The following is a 21,585-nucleotide window of genomic DNA, read 5'->3' on the forward strand; positions in this document are numbered from 1 at the left end:
CATGTTTGCTTGTGCGTGCTTGATACCATGCTTGCTAATTTAGTTAGTAAATGAATGTTTAAAAATTTATCCTATCCTTACTTTGCATATCATTCTTATTTCGATAGCAAATTAGCTGTCTGCTAATTTGCTATCGCAATCGGTACTTCACCTTGCGGGCGAAACTCCGACTTTTTAAAGTTTGTTAATCCTTTTTTTTTTGTAATGATGGGGATAACATTGATTGTGAGTAGTGAAACTTGCGCGTGCACTGATTCAATCCTGCAGCTGAAAAAGTTTACGTGCTTAACCGGGCTAGTCTTCCAGTAAGACTCGAAAATTCACGTCAATATTTCCTCCAATGCCCCAAATGGGATCACGTAGCAGTCGATTGTAATGTCATCCCGTATGCTTTCTGCATGGCTATAGATATCTCGAAATAAAACGCTGAAAGACAATTTGCTGATATCGTCCTAGCGGAACGCTCATCCCGCTCCACCGGAAATTTCTGTTTTGTGAAATGAGCATTAAACAGCCGCCAAAGAAGCATTTACGGCAAAAATTACCGCAAGCGCGTTGCGTTTCGCGTTAATCCCTGTTTTCCAGTGCTGCAGGCTTATTGTACGCTGTACCACATGCCGTTCTCTGAAGTTACAGCCAGAGCCTGTGACGCGGTGGATCAGACGCATAGCAAGAATATTGTTTGCAGGGAAACTGGCTGCCTTGTATAGATTAATACCGCGCGCACTTTCTTTTGAATATTCAGTTGTTTTCGCGGTGTTCATAGGTGTACTGTCTTGCAGACACGATCGTAAACGTGCGATCTAAGCGTCGGGCTTGTTCGTTTTCAATGGAAAATACTGGTGAGGGGCCTTAAATGGCTCCTAACCAATTCGCAATAGAGTAGCGATATATTCACTGAAACAAAACAAGGCATGTGATATATTTAACGGCGCTATTTGTAGGCGAGTGATGTGATCGAGGATATTTTCACAGCTAAATTGTTCCAGAGGAAACTGTCTATTACGAAGTCGACGTAATTTCGTAGCCATGACGAGACGTTTGCTTGCGCGCGGGTTTCATTTGATTTAATATCTAGCATATGCAAACACGACTAAATTTTTGCTAAAGGATAACAGCTGGGTGAATAAATATTAAGGCACCCGTAACACTAAGGATACCGCATGCCCAGAGCAAAATTAAGAAGTCACAGATGCACAGAAAGCAAAAGCGAGCGCCTAACTGCAGTAAGGACCCGTCCATGTGTCTGCACCCTGCAAATTATAACTTTGAACCTATTCTTACAATAAAGTATGGATGCTTTTTTTATATGTCTTTCACAACAGCTTCGTAGGCCCGACATCTTGCAGAACCTTCTTGACGTCGAGTATGTTGAAGAGAATGAAAATGAAGACGCTGGGGACAAAAAGGCCGAAGGTAATGCCTATCCAAGCTTTGACCTAACATATCATTTAAATTCTCTAATGAGACGCGGGTTTCGCGACCTCAGTTGTACGCACAATAGCCTAGCAAAGAAAATCAGAAACATCATTGTCAACTTTTCAGTAACTGACATCTGAGACGGCGAATGGAGCGTCTTGGTATATTACTGCTGAATAGGACGCTGCCGCTCTAAGCCAGTTTGTACGATCCTACGCTATAACAGTGCCATATAAATAAGCAAAATGAGCGACAATGGCAGCCATCGACATACTGTTCATGACGTCTGCGATCCTGTGATGCGCGTATCAAAACTGCGGTGACGTCAGGGGAAGCGGTCGTGTGACGCCGGTGATGATATAGGGTGAATAGGTGTGGACGCGGGATAGGATGGCGGCTACTGGCTCCAGATACGCACAGCTTTCCCTACTGCGGCCGCTCCCGCTACCCAAAGACGATTCATCGCAGTAAAATGTGAAACGTGGCCAAAAAATGCTGTAATGGACACGCTGTATACTGTGCAGACTAAGCGCATGCAACTCAATCCGCTCATACGCGCTGTTGCATGAGATGTCCGCCGTCAATGGACGCCTTTGTCGGCTTTTGATTGCACATGCCCTTTAGGTTACCGACGAATGGTAGTACATATTTATTGCTAGTCAAATCAACTTGTTTACTTCAGTATTCGCTTTCTCGCTCGGAATTCCACGTGTACAGCTATTTGGAAGCCCGTTTTGTTTTTGTTTTTTCAACAGGTATCGTCAAGTCTAGGGCGCTGACCAATGAGGAAGTGTTAATCACTGCTTCATCACTATTTATAGCTGGGTAAGAACTGGAGGTATCTTTATGTGAAGCCAAATTATTTAGCAAATATGCTACATACAACATACTGGACACGTACCAATCAGGGAGTAGAGATTTTTAGCTATGGGACCTTAGGATGTCGTCGTAAAGTAGTGCATCTTGCCGCTAGCCAAATTTTTCTATCATGTAAATTGAAGCAGGCGCAAAGCAGCGGATTGTATTGCTTTAAGACCAGGTGGTAATACAAACGATATTATGGCGTGACAAGCTTTTCAGGGTGTTAATTGTTGTGCAGCTCACTGCTGATGCAAAGGGACTTGGCTGACCATGGCCTTTCTCGTGTGTGTCGCTCCTGCAAACCACCTCTTCGAAGAAGACTTGCGAACCCCAATTTAGAAAACACTTCGATTAGCGAGAAGGGCCATAACATATTCAATTATAACCGTTGTGATTTTCTTTAAATATGTCATGCTTAAACAAAATGACGGCAAATTGCACGAGCATTGACAGCAGCCTTTAGTAATTATTTCAAGATTGATCAAAACTAAGTAAAAGAGAAATAAATAATAAATTTTCACTTGTCCAATAAATTGAATTATGTGGACAAGTGAAAATAGAGAAATTGCATGAAATTTACACACTGCAGGAACGAATGAGGAACAAAAAAAAAGAGTTTTTTTATTAATGTAGGGGGCGCGAACACTACAACATTGCATACAAAACCTTTGCGTAAGATCTGCTTCTGATTGGCCAGCGTTCGGATGCCGGCCAATCAAGACAGGGGCCGGTGCGGTGACGAGCTGCCGGCTGTGGAACGGCACTTATGTAAGATATGTGAATAAAAGCTCTGACCATTTTTCGAATCAGTTCTATAGAGACTTTATCTGTTGCGTTAGACTTCAGAATGCGTTAGCCAAAGGATTTAATGATTTTTGCAACTTGAGATAATTTCACGCCTCCCATTTGCAACCAGAATGTGTTATCGCACACTGAATATCATTTGACATGTAGTATAAAAGTAATTGTAACGTCTTTTCATACTCACGTGTTTGAAATTGATCAGCAAAAACAAGCTGTTGGGAGGGTTTGTTCTGTGTGCAAAATGTTTGCAACTATTATATCTGTGCATGTGTATGTGAATATTTAATTCCACCACTCTGACATGAATACAGTTTCGAAACAACGGCAACAGCTCTGAGTTTCATGATATACGCCCTTGCAAAGCATCAGGATGTACAAGAAAAGGCTCGCAGGGAAGTGATTGACGCCGTCGGCACCAACGTAAGTAACGAAAAAGGCGCGAAGTCCCTGTGTAGTGCTAATTTTGCATAGAATTCTTTGTAAAACTGACATCGTTGATGAATAAACTTGAACTTGAACTAATGCAATAGCGTGCTGCGCCCAATTATTAGGCTCAAACGGAATTAGATGGACGTCATTTATGACATCAGTGGAACATTTTGGAAACACGCGTTACATCGTGGACTACTAAGCAATGGCGGTGCCCGATATAATCTGATAACAGCGTATTGAAATTTTCAATTGCGCTTATTCCTCTACCTATGTATAAAGAAATATGCATACTTTTGAAGGACAATATCGTAAAATGTCAGTTTCAGTGAAAACCACATTGCTAGCTAATGATACAGCGTCGAAATACATTACCTTGTTCCAGTGAAACTGAGCTGAGTGTAAAATTGAGGTGAACCTTGGTGTTGTCTATAACGCAGTTGAAGTATACGAAAAAAAATCTCGGCGCGGAGAGGGTTCCTTCAAATATCGAAGCGTTTCTTGGCAGTCACTCAATGTGGTATATGTCTGAGATAAATGTGACCGAGCCACATTTCGACGGCAGCCCCATATAGCCTGTCACGCTGAGTTTTCCCCCTACTTGTGCATTCTGCAACAGCAAAATGTACTTCAATGTTTTCACCAGGGAGAGCTGGACTACGAGACCATCACGAAGAAGCTGAAGTACACGGGGTTAGTGGTGGACGAAACACTGCGCCTGTATCCACCGGGACTATCGTAAGTGTGCTGAAAAGGTAGCATCAAGGTTTCCTTAACAGCAGTCTTTCATCAGAAGTACACCCGAGAACTGAGGAATAGCTCTGTTTTAAATTTCCACTAGCGTATAAAAACTCAAATATGCTTGTAGGCAAAAGGCAAAGGTGGTCGCAAAATAACGATGCATTCGCGATATTAGTACACGGGGTCTAAAATACCAAAACAACGCACTGGCCGTGAGCCACGTCCTGGCTTCGGGGCTCGTTGGTGCTGGCCACGCTGTGCAGTGGCAATCGTGATCGTGACCGGGTTCAACCGTGGTATCCGCGGTGTTGTACGAGGTGCTGCGGTAAGTGTTGTGAGTTCTGCAGGGGGGAGAGAGACAGACAGCCTCAAGCAAACGAAAACAAATTATAAAAACGCTTGTTTGCGCCTTTTTGTTTTGAACAACCAATGAAACAATGAATCGGAAGTGCCCGCGGTGATACAAACAAATAAATTGGAGGATGCTTAAGCTTCGCCTTCAAGAGTAGAACGTGATAGCGTTATCGCACCCCGTTTGCACCGCCCACGCAAAATGATCTACGCGAGCCAAACGTCGTGATCGGCATGGACAGGCGGGGCCGCGACGTGCCATGAAGACGGACGCGATCATGGGGCGAATGGCGCGCCACGTGTCGGGGCAGCGCTGTACATTGCGAGGAGGGGGTCTTCTGTGTTTGCCGCAAGATGGCTCTGCGCGTGTGCAGAGCGCAGAAGAAATGTAGCCAGAACGTACTTCGTTACTCGTGTAACTGCGAATTCTGTAATTTACATGCTCATAATTACCAATATACACCGCAGTATAACTTTCTACGGCACGGTTCTAAGGCAACACCGCATTCACTAGAGGCGCTTTTGTCCGGCTTTGAACTATCGCACAACTGGTGAATATCGGGTTGTTGCTACTGTAATAAATGCCATGAAAGAAAAAACTCGTGGCCGAGTGGTAACGTATCCTTCTCACAATCCGGAGACCCTGGTTCGATTCCCACCCAGCCCATCTTGCAAGTTGTTTTTTATTTATGAATCGCCTTCCGGGATTTTTCGCTCACGGCCGACGCCGACTACACCGGCTTTTCTGCGACACGAGCTCCTTAACGCTGTCGCGCTAAAAGCGCGTGTCAACAAGTAGTAGTGATTATTGTTGGCTTACCTTCAGGGTCGCTACCAATCTCCGCGTCAATTTCCTGTCACACGAAGGTATTTTCCAGAGAGTTCTTGTATTTAGGGTGGCTACAATCCCATAATATTGGTCGCGCCTGGACGGCTCTGATCAGTCGATCATTGTACCCGATGTGCGCAGCTTTTGTCGCCATGTTCAATCTATAGGCTACTTGGTTGGCTAGCCGAGTCAAATGCGGCGGCAGGAAGTCGGACGCGGCCACGCGCTGACAGCCTTCATTCGCCGCTTCCGGCGAGTGGTTGGCCAGCTGCGAAAATATCTAGCGCGCTTTGATCGACAGCAAACAGCCGCCGTTCGCCAGTTTTTCGCAAGAAAATCGCTCCATGAGTGTCGGGCCTTAAGAGAACTTCTTGCTGAGCAACTTGGTATTGATTCATTAAACCTATCTTTAAGGCGCCAAGAAAAGCGACAACAAACAGTATACAAGAGAGGACAACCGGACAGAGCGCCACTCACAACTACTTAAGAAGACGCGTACATATATATCCTCAGTCAGCGTCTGCGCAACAAACACACTCAAGCATCAAGTACGGCAAGATAAGGCCCTTTCAACAAATTTTTCTCTGACTTATGCAATGATAAGGACGTTTTACTAACCCACAAGCTACCTTAATTCCTTACTGATATAAACCGCTTCCATTAATTCTTTAGCTTTCGCATTTTTTGCTTCTGGCCAAAATCCGCGCGTCAAAAAACTATGCCTCACAAGAACGCGAGGGTCAGTTTGAGGGTGTGGCGCTCTGTCGCGTTGTCCTATCTTGTGTGCTGTGCCTTGTTTTTTGCGCCTTAAAAATACGTGTAGTAAATAAGCTATACGCAAACATTACATACATTTTAATTTTGTTTAGAAACTGAAAGCATTCATGATTATATTTGATATTCGAACGTTGCTTTGTTGAAACATTTCTTCTCGATTCTTAATCGAATATTTTGCTGTTCCAACAGCCCCACTTTGGAAGCTTCGTTTGCTGGTCAGGAGGCAGTTTACTGAGTAGTGCAAGAAAGGCTCATGCACAGACGCTAGAGGTCGATTTCCAGTGCAAACGTGCGCAGCCTTGTCCAAGCCACGGCATAAATGCGCGACTAAATAAGCCTCTCTTTCGTACAGCAAACCAGTTCTTATTTTAAACGGCTTCTTTCTTTTCAGTTGCATAAAATCAAGCATTAAGAGGAAGCTTTAGCTCGGGTGCTCCTATCTAAATACATGTAAAAGGAGAATTAGTTTTTCTCGGCAACCACTGCACCAAATTTGACGAGGTTTGTAGCGTTTAAGAGGAAGTCTGAAAATCTAGTGACTGTTGGTATCGAATTTTTGATTTATGTCGCCCATTTCTTTATTAAAAATTGGCGATAATCGAAAATTTTCACAGAACGAATCTATCAAGTTTGCAACTCCGTAACTCGGTAATTAAAAACGATATCACAATTTCACAATTTCATAGTACATCTAAAGCGGACAAAATGGATATGGCACACAGGAATCTCAAAAAATCAGTAATATGGAAAAACAGCTTTTGCAGAACCCTTGTACACGACGTAACAAATTCACGTAAGATATAAAATTACTCAATCAATTTTTTCGCTTTCAACGATCTAATGGCTGCCGTTTACAGAACCGCCATATTTGTTCTTGATGCAGAGCTATTAATTTGTAAACTTCGTGTTTCTATTATTTTCAAACTTGCGAATTTTGGAAGAAGTTTTTAACAAAATTCAAGCCCTAAATCGAAATTCCTCTGCCAACCGTCACTATAATTCAGCTTTTTCTCTCAAATACGACAAATTTCAATAAAATCGGTCCAGGGGCTATTTCAGAAAAACTTTCTTGCAATTTACTTGTATTTATATAGGCCGCGTCAGAGTTTGTGCTCGAGCTAAAGCTTCCTCCTAATAAAGGTCTGTTAGAACGTGGTCAACTTCATTTGTTGCTATTATCAAAGCCATACAACGAGGCGCCTGTAAAATTTGGCAGCGTAAGCTATGATTTCTCATAACCGGTATTTATTGCCTGTGCATGAAACTTAGTAACTGGGTAAATCAAATACATTTACTTTATGGGCTGTATTACCCTAAAGGTGTTGAGCTGTGAAAGCTGCCGTTATCACTGGAGGATAATGTACGACATTACATATACAGAATCTTGACTGAACAATTTCCATTTTTCAGGTTTGTTACGCGGCAAGCCAAGGAAGATTACGTATACAACGGCATGCAGTTTAAGGCGGGAACGTGTTTCATGGTGCCGCAGTACCAAGTACAGAGAGACCCGCGGTATTGGCCCAATCCATTGGAATTTAAACCCGAAAGGTGAGAAATGTTCTTGCTCATAATATCCGAGCAGCTATGCGGATGCACGTGTTCTCAGCGCGTTTGAAGGAACTGCCCAAAGCATGCACGGAAGCAGGTGAAATGAAAAAAAAAAGGGTACGGGGCTGAGGTTCGTTGTTGCGGTAATCTTGCACAAACGTATCGCGATTTTATTTCTTGAGCTGTAAGGCAAGCGTGCACATTTTGATTTAATCACACGACTGATTGCAGAAGAGAAGATGAAGAGGTGAACAACAACTCAGATTTTCTCAAACAACTTTCGCCGCTATGCACCCAGCACACACTCGAAGTGTCACATGGGTGGTATTGTGGCTGTTCACCGAAGCGGCACGTTCGTTTAGGTTATCAGTGTTTGAATGTCCATGAAATCCCTTATAACGTGCGATTCATGGTGAAAGAAACTGATGCTAAAGCTCAAAACTTTTTACGTAAAAGCTACTGTATCATGAAGAACTAATTTATCCTTCGTTGCCATATTGAAACTGAAGCTCTATAATAAGAGTAATGGAAATTTCACCTGGAAAGCAGAACTAAATCACTGAAGCCGCCACAGACACATTATCAGTAACGCAAAACGACTACGAGCAGTTTTTTATTAGTCACATTCACCTAGGCTGTTGTATATTCTTGGAAGTTTGACTTTAGCTACGCGTACCACTCCTGTACGTACTACCATGTTTCTATCATTTGTTTGGTTCATTTACCTCTGTATTGGCAAATATTGAAACGCTTAGAACTACATTTGCCATAGGTTTTGGCCTATCTTGTATGTTTATGGTATGAATTCATTTCCTGCAACTCACGTTCCGATAGTCTAATGAATACATTGTTGCGCCAAAAAGGAAAATAAGATCCCAACCTAATCACCCAGCAACAAGTTCAGAAAGTCGTTGGACAACGTTAGCAATACCATGTAATGAACCACTTAGATCAGCCATGATACTGTATTTTCTACCTTGAATGTACATTACATGTCGAACCGCACGCGTGCCACAGCAAGCTACGAAAATTTGAGCGCACTCGGTGCGCTGGAAAATTGTGCACGAATAGCAAAATACGCACAGAGGCCGGATGGCAACACCACCACATTATTGTTATTATTTTTTTAGAACATATTGCCGCTACACAGGGAAGGGAAAGCGAGGAGCACGCTGGCAACTGCCACAGGAAGGGCCACAACGCCTGCCCACTCTTGAAAAAGGAGGCGACAGAATTATAGAAATCGAAGATAGGAAGATGGGGAGGAAAGTGGACAGAAAGAGTAAGATTACAGATCTCAAAGAATTAAGCACAACATACACAGTGCAGGACACGTACACTAGGGCCAGTCCCCATTGCATGCTTCCTACCGCCAACATGAAGTTACTTAACAGGCAATCTGTGTCGATGTCACTGGAAGCCCCGATGCCAAATGAAATATCGGACATTCGAGTGAACACCCGAAAAAAATATACTGGTGGTTGGTGTCCAGCATGCGGCTGCTCTGACCACTCTACGCAGTGTTACAGACCTTGATGGCACTCAGGTGCACTCCTACATCGCTCTGAGACCTGATGCAGTCACTGGCGTTATCTGCGACGTAGACGTGGCCAGCCTTAATAACGAATTGCCGAATTCTTGTTAAGCAAGCAAATAATGATGTCATATCTGATGTACTCGAATAGACTGATGTTACTCGAAACTGCAGGGGGTCTCATGCGATTTAATCGACAAACTGCCCACATATAAATAAAGAAATGACCATCCTGAAAAAGATGGCGTGAGATCAATCACCTCCCGAATCATCTTACGAATATTTCGTCTCGTCCACATGCGGTGCGCGCAGCAAAGAATTTATCTATATTCGCAAGTATTTTGCATATTGACACGTGTACATGTTTATCTTTCTCGGGTGACCACGTTTCACCGCTTAACAAATGTTATCACGCAGCGCAGGACGCGCCTGCATGTATAGGAAGTTTCTGGAATGTTATCGATGATTCCATCCGCTGTCTGTCACCAAACCTTGTGTGATCTGATTGCATGTGTGCGCGACGCCAATAATGTAGAACTTCATGGAAGGCACGCGGGTACCAGCGATTACTCTGGAACATCTGACGACTGATGTATAAAAGCCGACGCGCTTGACCCGCTGATCAGATTTTCGACGATCGCCGACTGTGTTCGCCGCTGTCACCGTTCTTTGAGTGTAGCCTGTTTTTGAGGGCACAAGTTCGCCCAATAAAACGCTAGTTTCGTCTTTCTCAGTTTGGCTGCTTTCTTCCCAGTCGCTACCACGTCACATATGGCGGAGGTGCTTGTGCGTTCATGTATTGAACGCCCCCGCAAAGCCACGATCCAAGCACGAAGCCCGAGGACAAAACCGACATCGCCCAAGACCAGCGTGCTAGCTGCAGACTGCAAGGACTGCCCCCTGAGCACGAACTTCTACCTCAGATGACAAAGAATATCGTGGCCAAGACAAGCCCAATGGCTGCCCAGCGTCCCCCGTTATCGTGCAACAACCTCGGGACCCACCGACCTTCCACGGTGCAGCTACTGAAGACCCGGAATCCTGGCTGGAGACTTACGAACGAATCGCGACTTTCAACAACTGGGACTCCGATGACAAGCTGTGGCATGTATACTTCGCCTTAGAAGACGCCGCCAGAACATGGTTTGAGAACTGGGAGTCAACCATGACAACGTGGAACCTGTTCCGTAGCGGCTTCCTGCGCACTTTTTTGGCGCAATGATACGAAGTCCACCGAAGACTGTAGAAAAGTTTCTTCGCGAGGCCACCAGCATCGAGAAGACACTCCAAATTCGGAACCGGCAATTCAACCGCCGCACGAACTCTACCACCTACACAGGAATTCAATTGCTGGCCACCGGCGATCTGGGCGAGACTATCAGAGCAGTCGTACGGGAAGAGCTGCAGAAGTTGTACCCTAGGTCGCAGCCTCAAGTAGCCTCAATCGCCGAAGTCGTCAAAAATGAGTTCGAGTGATCCCTTGGAGATCCTGAGGTGCAACCAGAATCATCGCAGATCCAGCTGGAAGCGTTGACCTACGCCGCCGTCGCCCGCCGCCAAGGCTGCCCTGCACGACCTCACCGGGGACCTTTAACGCCACAATTCCGTCGTCCGCCACCGCCGCCGCCAGCATGCCCGCCCGTCGCCCAGCACCGATACGCGAGGAAGACGGACATTTGGTGCGCTCCTGACCACCGCCCACTCTGCTACCACTGCGGAGAAGCGGGTCACGTCTACCGCCGATGCCCACACCGGGAAATGGGACTGCGAGGGTTCGCCGTTAACGCGCCGCGACCACAGCCTGGAGAACGACCTCGCGATATCGCCGACTACCTCGCCGCCATTCAGTGGAGCGCTCAACGACCGTCCCATTCGCCGTCACCAGGCCGCTACCTGTCACCGCAGCGCCTACCATACACTGGCCCAGCCCGGGGCCGGTCTGCGAGCCCATATCCGAAAAACTAAAAGCAGCAACCGATGGAGGTGCGGTTGCTGTTCGTCGAACTGACGAAGATCCTCCGCCGCCGACGAAGACGCCGAAGAGACCATCTCAACGACATAATAACGACACGCCGCCATCCCGACGAAGTCAGGAAGCCAGGATTACCCCGACGAAAGACGACTTGACGACGCGACGTTCCAGCTTCAGTTCAACACGACGCAGCCGTAATCCGATGCCAAGACCTAACTGTAACGCCAGACAAAGAACCACCCACCTCGACGTGTTTCTTGACGGCCACGCAGTGACCGCCTTAGTGGACACAGGGGCCAATTACTCCGTAATGATGGACACATCGCCGCCCAGTTGAATAAAGTTAAAACTGCATAGGAAGGCCCTCAAATTCGGACCGCTGGAGGACACCTCATCACGCCGACTGCAATTTGCACGGCAAGAATTACCGTTCATGAACGGACTTACCCTGCCACCTTCGTTATCCTCCAACAGTGTTCACGAGACGTCATTCTCGGCATGGACATCCTGAACCAACACGGCGCAACTATCGACCTGTAGTCGAAATCGATAACGCTGTCGGAAGATGGAGCGATACCGCCGGAGTGCTCTCGTAGTCACCATGCCTTAAGCGTGCTCGAAACTCAAGTCAGCATCCCGCGTCGCTCCAGCATTGTCATTTCCGTTGGCACCAAAACACCTGCCGAGGTGGAAGGCGTCATCGACGGTGACCAACGTCTACTGCTAGACCGTGAAATTTGCGTCGCAAGAGGGATCGCTCGAATGCATGAAGAGAAAACTGAAGTGTTGCTGACAAACTTCAGCCAGGAGTTCAAGCACATCAACAAGGGCACGACGATCACGTACATCGAGGAAATTCTGGAAACCAGTAATGCGTTTGTCCTCTCAGATTCCGCCGCATCTACCCCGACGACCATGGTTCCCGAAACAGACTACGACATTAATACAAGTTTCCCCGTGATTAAGCAACAGCAGCTCAGAAGTCTGCTGCGACGATACAAAGGCTGCTTTTCGACGTCATCGAGGATTCCACAAACACCAGTCACCAAGCATCGCATGATCACCGAGGAGTGCGCTCGACCACTCCGCCAGAGCCCGTACCGAGTTTCGCCGCGAGAACGTGAAGCTATAAGGGAACAAGCCAACGAAATGCTGCGAGACGACATCATCCAACCGTCGAAAAGCCTGTGGGCATCCCCTGTTGTCTTGGTGAAGAAAAAGGACGGAACCTTACGTTTCTGCGTCGATTACCGTCGACTGTACAAAATCGTAAAGAAGTATGTGTCCCCAACCACGGATAGACGACGCATTGCATCGGCTCTGCAACGCTAAATACTTCTCGTCGATGGACCTCAAGTCCGGCTACTGGCAAATCGAAGTCGATGAGAGAGATCGCGAAAAAACCGCCTCCATCACGCCAGAAGGCCTCTACGAGTTCAAAGTCATGCCATTCGGGCTGTGCTCGGCGCCTGCAACGTTCCAGCGCGTGATGGACACCGTGTTAGCAGGAGTGAAGTGGCAGACGTGTCTTGTTTACTTGGATGACGTCGTTGTTTTCGCCGGAAATTTGGACGATCCTTAGGCGGCTTGCGACAGTACTAGAGGCCATGAAGTCATCAGGGCTCAGTCTAAAGCCAGAATAGTGCCGCTTCGCTTACGATGAGCTTCTGTTCCTAGGCCACGTCATGAGCAAGTCTGGAGTCCGCCACGACCCGCAGAAGACAGCTGTCATTGCAAAGTTCCCGCTGCCCGTCGACAAGAAGGCAGTGCGTAGATTCCTTGGCATGTGTGCCTACTACAGGCGATTTGTCAAGGACCTTTCACGCATCGCTGAGCCGCTGACACAGCTAACTAAATGTGACGTCGAGTTCAAGTGGGAACTGCCGCAAGCCGACGCATTTCAAGAACTCAAACGACGCATGCAGTTGCCGCCCGTACTTGCGCACTTCGACGAGCACGCCGATACCGAAATCCACACTGACGCCAGTAGCCTAGGCCTCGGTGCCGTCCTATTCCAGAGTAAAGACGGATATGAACACGTGATAGCTTACGCTAGCCGGTCGTTGTCAAAAGTCGAAGGCAATTATTCTACAATCGAGAAGGAATGCCTCCCCATCGTTTGGGCTACAGCCAAATTTCGCCCTTACCTATGGCAGGCCATTCAAAGTCGTCAGCGACCATCACGCCTTCTGTTGGCTAGCCCATTTAAAGGACCCTTCAGGACGGCTGGCATGGTGGAGCCTCAGACTACAAGAATATGACATCAGTGTATCATAAAAGTCTGGACGAAAACACTCAGACGCCGATTGCCTATCACACGTCCCCACTGAACCGCCGCCGCAAGATGACGAAGATTACGACGCCTTCCTTGGCATTTTAAGCGCGGAAGACTTCGCTGAACAGCAGCGAGCATACCCGGATTTGGAAAACCTCGTCGAGTATTTGGAAGGACACACCAAAGTTCTCCCTAGGGCATTTAAGCGAGGGTTGTCTTCGCTCTCGTTTCAAAACAACCTACTCGTAAAGAACTTCTCACCAGTGTGCCCCAACTACCTTCTTATTGTCTCGTCAGGACTGTGTCCAGAAGTATTGCACGCCCTACAAGATGATCCGACGGCTGGACACCTTGGATTTTCTCGGACACTATTCAGGATACGGAAAAGGTATTATTGGCCGCACCTGACCGCCGACGTCACCCGTTATGTCAGAACATGCCGAGACTGTCAGCGACGCAAGACACCACCGACAAAGCCAGCCGGATTACTACAGCCAATCGAGCCTCCTTGCCGACCATTCCAGCACATCGGAATGGACTTGTTGGGACCCTTTCCGACGTCAACAACCGGGGCATAAGTGGATCATCGTGGCGACGGACTACCTCACCCGTTTCGCTGAAACTAAAGCACTGCCAAAAGGTAGCACAGCTGAAGTGGCGAAATTCTTTGTCGAACACATCCTGCTGCGACATGGCGCCCCAGAAGACCTCATCACTCACAGAGGAACGGCTTTTACAGCGCAGCTCACCCAAGCCATTCTGCAATACAGTCAGACAAAGCACAGGAGGACAACTGCCTACCACCCGCAGACGAATGGTCTTACGGAGCGGCTGAATAAGACCCTCGCCGGCATGCTAGCAATGTACGTCGACGTCGAACACAAGACCTGGGATGCCGTCCTGCCGGAGGTAACATTCGCTTACAACAGGACGGTGCAAGAAACAACACAGATCATGGCGTTAAAGCTGGTTTACGGCAAGAACCCGAAGACGACGCTCGACGCCATGTTGCCGCACGTCACTGACGAGGAGAATCTTGACGTCACTACCTATCTCCAGCGTGCCGAAGAAGCGCGACAGCTCGTCCACCTACGGATCAAGAACCAGCAGCGTACCGACAGCAGACACTACAACCGCCGACGACGCTTCATCGAGTACCAGCCCGGCGACCGTGTTTGGGTTTGGACCCCGATACGCCGACGAGGACTGAGTGAGAAGCTATTGCGACGCTGTTCCGGACCCTACAAGGTAATCCTCCGTATGGGCGCTCTGGACTATGAGGTCGTGCAAGACGGCATTTCGCATTCACAGCGGCGCCGCGCACGATCTGAAGTGGTCCATGTGGTGCGTCTTAAACCCTTTTACGGACGCTGACGAACTTCCTTCCTTATTTTTTTGTCTTCTTTGCAACAAGTGCTTTTCTTTATTACTTTGGTTTGTTTGCAGCATCGGGTAGATGCTTTTTATGAGGGGGGTATTGACACGTGTACATGTTTACCTTTCTCGGGTGACCACGTTTCACCGCTTAACAAATGTTATCACGCAGCGCAGGACGCGCCTGCATGTATAGGAAGTTTCTGGAATGTTATCGATGGTTCCATCCGCTGTCTCTTACCGAACCTTGTGTAATCTCATTGCATGTGTGCCCGACGCCAATAATGTAAAACTTCGTGAAAGGCACGCGGGTCCCAGCGATTACTCTGGAACATTCGACGACTGATGTATAAAAGCCGACGCGCTTGACCCGCTGATCAGATTTTCGACGATCGCCGACTGTGTTCGCCGCTGTCACCGTTCTTTGAGTGTAGCCTGTTTTTGAGGGTACAAGTTCGCCCAATAAACCGCTAGTTTCGCCTTTCTCAGTTTGGCTCCTTTCTTCACAGTCACTACCAAGTGACAATATGTCGCCCACGTGGTATAGCCTCATGACGACAATCAATATGTGAAAGGGAAGGCTTTATCGGTTACACTTATTGGACCCTACATGTCCCCAGCGGGCCACTTTGACAAAGAGGCTTAAAGAAATTCTGCTAATGACTAATGGCCCCTGTGTTACGACAGGTGAATTCAACGCGCATCACCAACTAAGGGGAAGCACATTGGCTCCAAAGGCAGGAATCTTCCCTCCTTTGCAGACGACCAGGATATGTGCTTTGTGAATTATGGCAGCCCTACACATCTGCGGAGCATCCCCTATAGTAGCTGCTTGGACTTCACTTTGGCGTTGCGGCGCTTCTCCTCGAGCTTTCAATGGCTTACGGACATAGAGGCACACGAAATCAACCATATTCCGACACACATAAAGATAAGGGGAGTTGAGCAATCCTCGATTTTTCGTACAGTTGAGTGGTCAAGTTTTAAGGAGCATATGGGTGACGCATGTTGGGCAGGCCTTTCACACAGCATAGAAGATATAATTACGGAAGCAATGAACGCTTCCATCTGCTCGCTTAAAAGGTCAGTAAGACGAACAGACTTCGATATAGAATTCGAGAGGCTGCGTGCTGCACGCTGACAGGCGGAAAGAACGTATCGGCCCACGAAGTTCGTTCGAGATCTGATGAGAGCTCCACTACGCACACAAAAGAAAGTTCAGCATTGTTTGGATCAATTGGAAGACAAGCGATGAAAACCTTCCTGTCAGTCACTTGATCTACGAAGACCACCTTCGCACATATGGATAACAACTGTCCGCATCAAAAGAAGTCCTTCGCAGCTCTGGCCCTCTACCAACGCCGCTCGCAGCTTCAAGTGGCTGAAGAGTTCTGTGCGCGGGTTGCTAGGTCCATGGTCATAACTAGGCACACAGCACTGAGTGACGTACTGAGGTACGTGTACCAGAAATTAGCGTGTCATTTTTATACGAAGAGCTCGACGCTGCCTTGGTGACCTGCAAATGTTCTTGGTCAGCGGGACCAGATGTCACCCCGTATGCTGCCCTATGCCACCTTGGACATGATGGAAGTGGTGAGCTGCTAAAGTACAACCTTGAGTCGTGACACCATGACGTCGTTCCTATACAATGAAAATCGAGCCGGCTGACCCACGTTCAGAAACCTGGGAAGTATCCACTAGATTTGTCATCATGTCGTCCGACTGCACTTTCGAGCTGCGTCGGGAAAGTGATTGAAATAATGCTTCTTGCCCGATTGGAATGGTACCACAAGCGATTCTACATATATTCGGGCGTCATGGCGGGATTTCGTCGAGGCCACTCATTTACAGACAACGTTTTGACCTCGTTACATGCGTCCAAAAACAAAACAGAAAGAAACCTCAAGCGCTTATCTATTGTACTTCTTCGACGCCAAAGGAATGTACAACAACGTCGCTCATGGGGCCATACTAAACTCACTTGAGACTGCGGAAGTTAGTGACAAGATGTATCTATGGATTTGGAAATATTTCATTCAAAGGTGCTTTTAATTACAGAGCGAAAACGGCCCAACATTGGAACATTACATCTGTCGTGGCGTGTTGTGGGGTGGGGTGTTGAGCCTGATATTGTTCAACCTCGTCCTTGTAGGACTCGCTGAATACTTATCGCAGACAGTTCATGTCTGAATATATACTAACGACATTTGCATCTAGGCCTCTGCGGTGACACGCCCTCAGGTGTGGGCCAGGCTGTAGTGGGCGGCAACCATGACGGCTTCTTGTCACCGCGAACACGGCCTCTGTGTGTCTACCGGAAAGTGCACGTTAGTCTACGTGCAAGCAAATGGCATGTCTCGTTTCAATCAATGGTCAAACTGTACCCTATGCGAAGACGGATCGCTTTCTGGGCGTAATCGTTGACCGCAACATCTCGTGGAGTCCTTACTGCGTCGATCTGAAGTAGAATTTATCTGCCATTGCTAAGGTTTTCACATTTCTTTGCTGGAAAACTTCGGGTACACGAATCCATTCTATGCTTCAGCTGGACGAGGGATGGGAGTCTTGCGTTATACACTCTACCAGTTCTCTCTAATACATGCAAGACCAATATTCGAGCTCTGGAGAGCAGTCAAGGTCAAGCCATATGTACGGATTCAGGGGTGCCTCGGTGCACCCTACTAGGAACAATCCGCCTTTTTCATGTTCCTGTGCTCGCCACTGCCGCACGCCGCTGGAAACGTTCTGGAAGGGTACCAGCGCTTTCGCCTTTTGGTTTGTGTACCTGCGCCCATGTTGAGTGTGCGTCGACTGTGTGTTTCGTGGATCCCGATTAATTAATATGCCTTCTCCGGGACAGCATGCCGTTCCTGGAAGTCATGTAGCCCTCACCGATTACTGTGTGAGCAGGCCTCAGTGCGCTGTTACGCTAACAGTGCGGCCGGCAAAGGCACACTGAGATCTGTCTACCGACGCGGCTGCCTTGGAGTTTGTCGTCACTGATGTCTACTCTTGCACCTCCCTTTTTGTGTTCCTTTTACACATTCATTAGACATTTTGCATATTCAGGAAGTCTTTGAGCGCAGCCTTCCGCGTCGTATTTGTCAAAGTGGCGCATTGGTTTACATCGACATCTACAGCCACTGATCGTTGTTAGTTGCAAATATTGTCAAACTGGCTCATCGTTGATATGAAATAATGTCAAAATGTAGCAAAACATACACATCTGTGCATATCAGCTGCGTTGTTTCGCCCCGAGACAAGTGAATATGAGCGGCCGAGACACTTGAACAATCGCAACATGTGATCCCGGCACACATATTACGGGCTGTGTTTACTGATTCTTGCTTTTCTTTAACTTCGTCATAATTACAGCTTGCGCGTGCCATAAAGTATTATTATAGAAAACTGTGCTTGGCATAAGCGCTCACTTGTAGGCTGTGTAGTTCTCTCGCGGAAACGCGGATGCCATCTCTGACACCGTTCTATAGGTGAATGAGGTGGTTGTTTATGCTTCTGTACCGAATGCACTGTCTCTTGTTTCCCGTTGGACGAAGTGGTAAACAGTGCTTGTAGGGAATTAAAAGATGCGTCAGCATAACGACACGCACAGACCCACCCACTTACGTAGAGAATGCGACTGGCAGCCTGCGGGAACGGTGACGTACAGATGTTGGCACAGCGCTATGCCGCCGCATGCCGCGTATTGTGTACGCGCTGAGCGAAGTAAACAGTACTTGATATCAAATAACTATAGGACCACAACCAAAATATAAGAGAAGTTTCCTACGTCGTAACTGCTTATCTTAAATTTCATCTCCATTAATAGCGGGTGCATGAACTCGACGGAGCGAGCCCTAACCTAACCCAACCTTCGCTAAACAGGATCTACATTGACTCAGACTTCATGTGCACGGCTTCAGAGGGCTGAAGTTTGTGCATTCCATCTTCGAAGGCATGTTGCAAGTTATTTCGAGCGCAATTAGTTCTATACATAATAGAAGGCGCAGCGGCTATTGCTTTGTCGGCTCGACAACTGATCGCGTGGGGTTCGGTCGAACGATCATGGTTGGCACACTCAATTTGTCGGTGCCGTCGGCAAGAAAGCCCGTCTCGGTACGATGACTCGCGCCCGTCAGTTGCGTCGTTGTCGGCCTCTTATGATAAAATACCTTCAGCGACACACTGTGCTTAGTCGGCCAATCGTTGGCGCCGGCGTCTTGTCGGTTTCGCTTGAACACAGTATTACCACGCCTTAACGAGTGCGCGAGGTCCGGAACACGCTGCCACCACCAGCAAGAGAGGGACGACACTGCAAGAAGACTTTGTCAGAAATGTGATGTTGTTGAATTGTCGCCCAAGTGTAATGCAGAGGTTTATCGACAAATTTACTAGCCATCAATGCAAGGCGGCTTTACGTGTTTTCCGGTGCATTCCTGTTGAAACTCTGGATGCTTTCTGGCTTAGAGTGGAGTTGTAGTCTTACGCTACGCACGTTTTTGGCAACGCACCGACATAGAGCTATACCCCAGTGGAATCCCAACGCACTAAATACCATGAGTGTTTGCTGCAGTAGGCGTCCGTGCACTCTTTCTTTTTTGGGGGACCTTCCCCCGATATCACAACGCACAGCCGCGTGCGCGTCCCTTCCAAAGCGTTTCGCGACTAATCCGCCAGGGCTGGGCGCATGTGCCGTCGCGCGGTGAAGAAGGCAAGTTGTCATCGCGATAGACAATAAGTTCAAGACACACGTAGTCGTCGACTCTTAGGGAGCGCATGTTCACCATCGGTCAAGAATTCCGATTATCACTTATCTTCCCTACCAGTCTAGAGACCTCAAGCGACCTTTTTAAGGGTCATTAGCGCGCATATATCGTCATCTTATACACCTACGCAGAAGCCCCCATCTCCCTTGTGGTGTCTGGGACAACTTCAAGTGAACATTTCTATTCCCGGAATTACAAGAACGCCAATCATCCGTTTCCAGCTCTGAAGCAAATGACGTTGCTACTACTGCAACACAATATCATGCTATATCATGTGCGTGTGTGTGCGTGTGTGTGTGTTTGTGCGTGCGTGCGTTGTGTGTGTGCGTGTGTGCGCGCACACACACACACACACCCTGTGTGCCCTCCTCCTCCTCCCGCTCACGGTGGCATCGCCGGCAACGACTTTGCTGACAGAGCTGCCCGGTCTGCCCGGGAAGACACCCAGACGCGTTGAATAGCTTTGGCGAGGACGGACGCTGCCAGGGAACTTCTTCTGCTTGCACGCAAAAAGATACAAGCTTTCCGAAGTTCAAGTCATTTCTTTTGCCGACTGCATAGGCCATACCACTTATACTAACAACTAGCCTTTCCTGCGGTGAAGCAACCTTGCTTTGCTGCTTGTGGCTGGGAGTGGCGTTTACGAATGCCTACTCCTATCGTATGGGAATGGCCGATAGCCCGACGTGCGACTCCTGCAGGCGTAAGGTAACCACTGAGTACCTACACTGTGTGTCTGTCCTCGCTACGACGTCCAACGGCACTCTCTCCGCCACTTTAAACCGACTGAACCCGAGACCGTACTCTAGGCCTAAGATACTCAGACAGTGCCCACGTCCGTCGTTAGCACAAAAATTTATTCGTGCACTAGTACAGTTCTTGAAGTACACCGGTTTGATGGACCTCTTATAGCGCTCCTGGGCATGCTTTCACGTGCACTCAGTGCTCACTCTCTTCCTCCTTCTATTCTTGCTTTCTTTCACCCACACTGGGCCTCTTCGATTTTCGGAGTTCTGGCAACCCGCTGGCAGCTAGATAGCAGCCAGTTAGTTCCGGTTCTGACAGGAAGTCACATGAGCTGGGACCCCAAGACAACCCGAACCTGCCCGAAGTTTGCAAAATCGAACGCCGGTACAGCTGGCCAAATGTAAACATGCTACCAGCATGGCAGCGCCCGTCGAGGCCGGCGCGCGCTCGGCGTAGTCGGCCCATTTATGCGTTGCCAGCTTGAAAATATATTGTTGCATACAGGGATACGATCACTTTCGCGCGATTTCGCGCGACTCGGCGCAGGACGCGTACTCAGCCAATCTCGCTTGCGCAGCGCAACAGATGGCCTCCGACGCGGCGGATGAGAAGATGCGAAATCGTGATTGTATACTCGAAAGCGATAGCTGAAGGATCCCTGCTCGCAGCGATCACGTCGACTACCGGCGACATTTGATGAGTTGGCGTTGTGTCATCACAAGACATGAAAAAGCAGGCTATCGGGTACGTCTAGCTCATGCGCATAAAATTTCGCGTCGACCTGCTTGGGCTTCGATTTCGTAAAGTTTGTTGTGGCTGATGGTGCTTCTCATTTAAGGAGCTGGGGACGCAGCTGGCGCATGAAAATGCACGTCGCCTGTGACGAGCGAAACGTTTCACACGAAAAACAACATTGGTCGCAATCATGAGAGCAATAAGCCAATGTACGTGTGTCTAAATGTACCGAGTGCAATCAGTGTATTCTTAGATCAACGGCCTGCACTTCGAGCACATATCGGTTTCGAGCTGCCACAGCATACGACGGAGAGACGGAGCAAACACGGGCTAGCTGCAAGGCCTTCGCTAACTGCAGAGAAAGGAGATATACATACGCGAGATATGTGAAAAGGAACGCCACCAGAGAAATACGAACCC

General features: G+C 47.9%; 1 protein-coding gene across 3 annotated transcripts in view; it reads left to right on the plus strand.

Moving 5' to 3' along the window:
* LOC142579100 (cytochrome P450 3A14-like) overlaps positions 1 to 21,585 on the plus strand; it is a 46,949-nt gene that overhangs the window by 20,683 nt on the left and 4,681 nt on the right. Inside the window, exons 8-12 of one of the 3 annotated variants that reach the window (XM_075688968.1) lie at positions 1,326 to 1,416; positions 2,175 to 2,244; positions 3,396 to 3,504; positions 4,160 to 4,251; positions 7,622 to 7,762. In XM_075688968.1, the coding sequence (XP_075545083.1) occupies positions 1,326 to 1,416; positions 2,175 to 2,244; positions 3,396 to 3,504; positions 4,160 to 4,251; positions 7,622 to 7,762 (503 nt within the window). The remainder of the gene's footprint in view (positions 1 to 1,325; positions 1,417 to 2,174; positions 2,245 to 3,395; positions 3,505 to 4,159; positions 4,252 to 7,621; positions 7,763 to 21,585) is intronic. The other 2 variants (XM_075688969.1, XM_075688970.1) reach the window with 2 other exon arrangements.

Source organism: Dermacentor variabilis, chromosome 4 (genome assembly GCF_050947875.1).
Source record: "Dermacentor variabilis isolate Ectoservices chromosome 4, ASM5094787v1, whole genome shotgun sequence".
In the NCBI taxonomy this organism is placed as follows: domain Eukaryota; kingdom Metazoa; phylum Arthropoda; class Arachnida; order Ixodida; family Ixodidae; genus Dermacentor; species Dermacentor variabilis.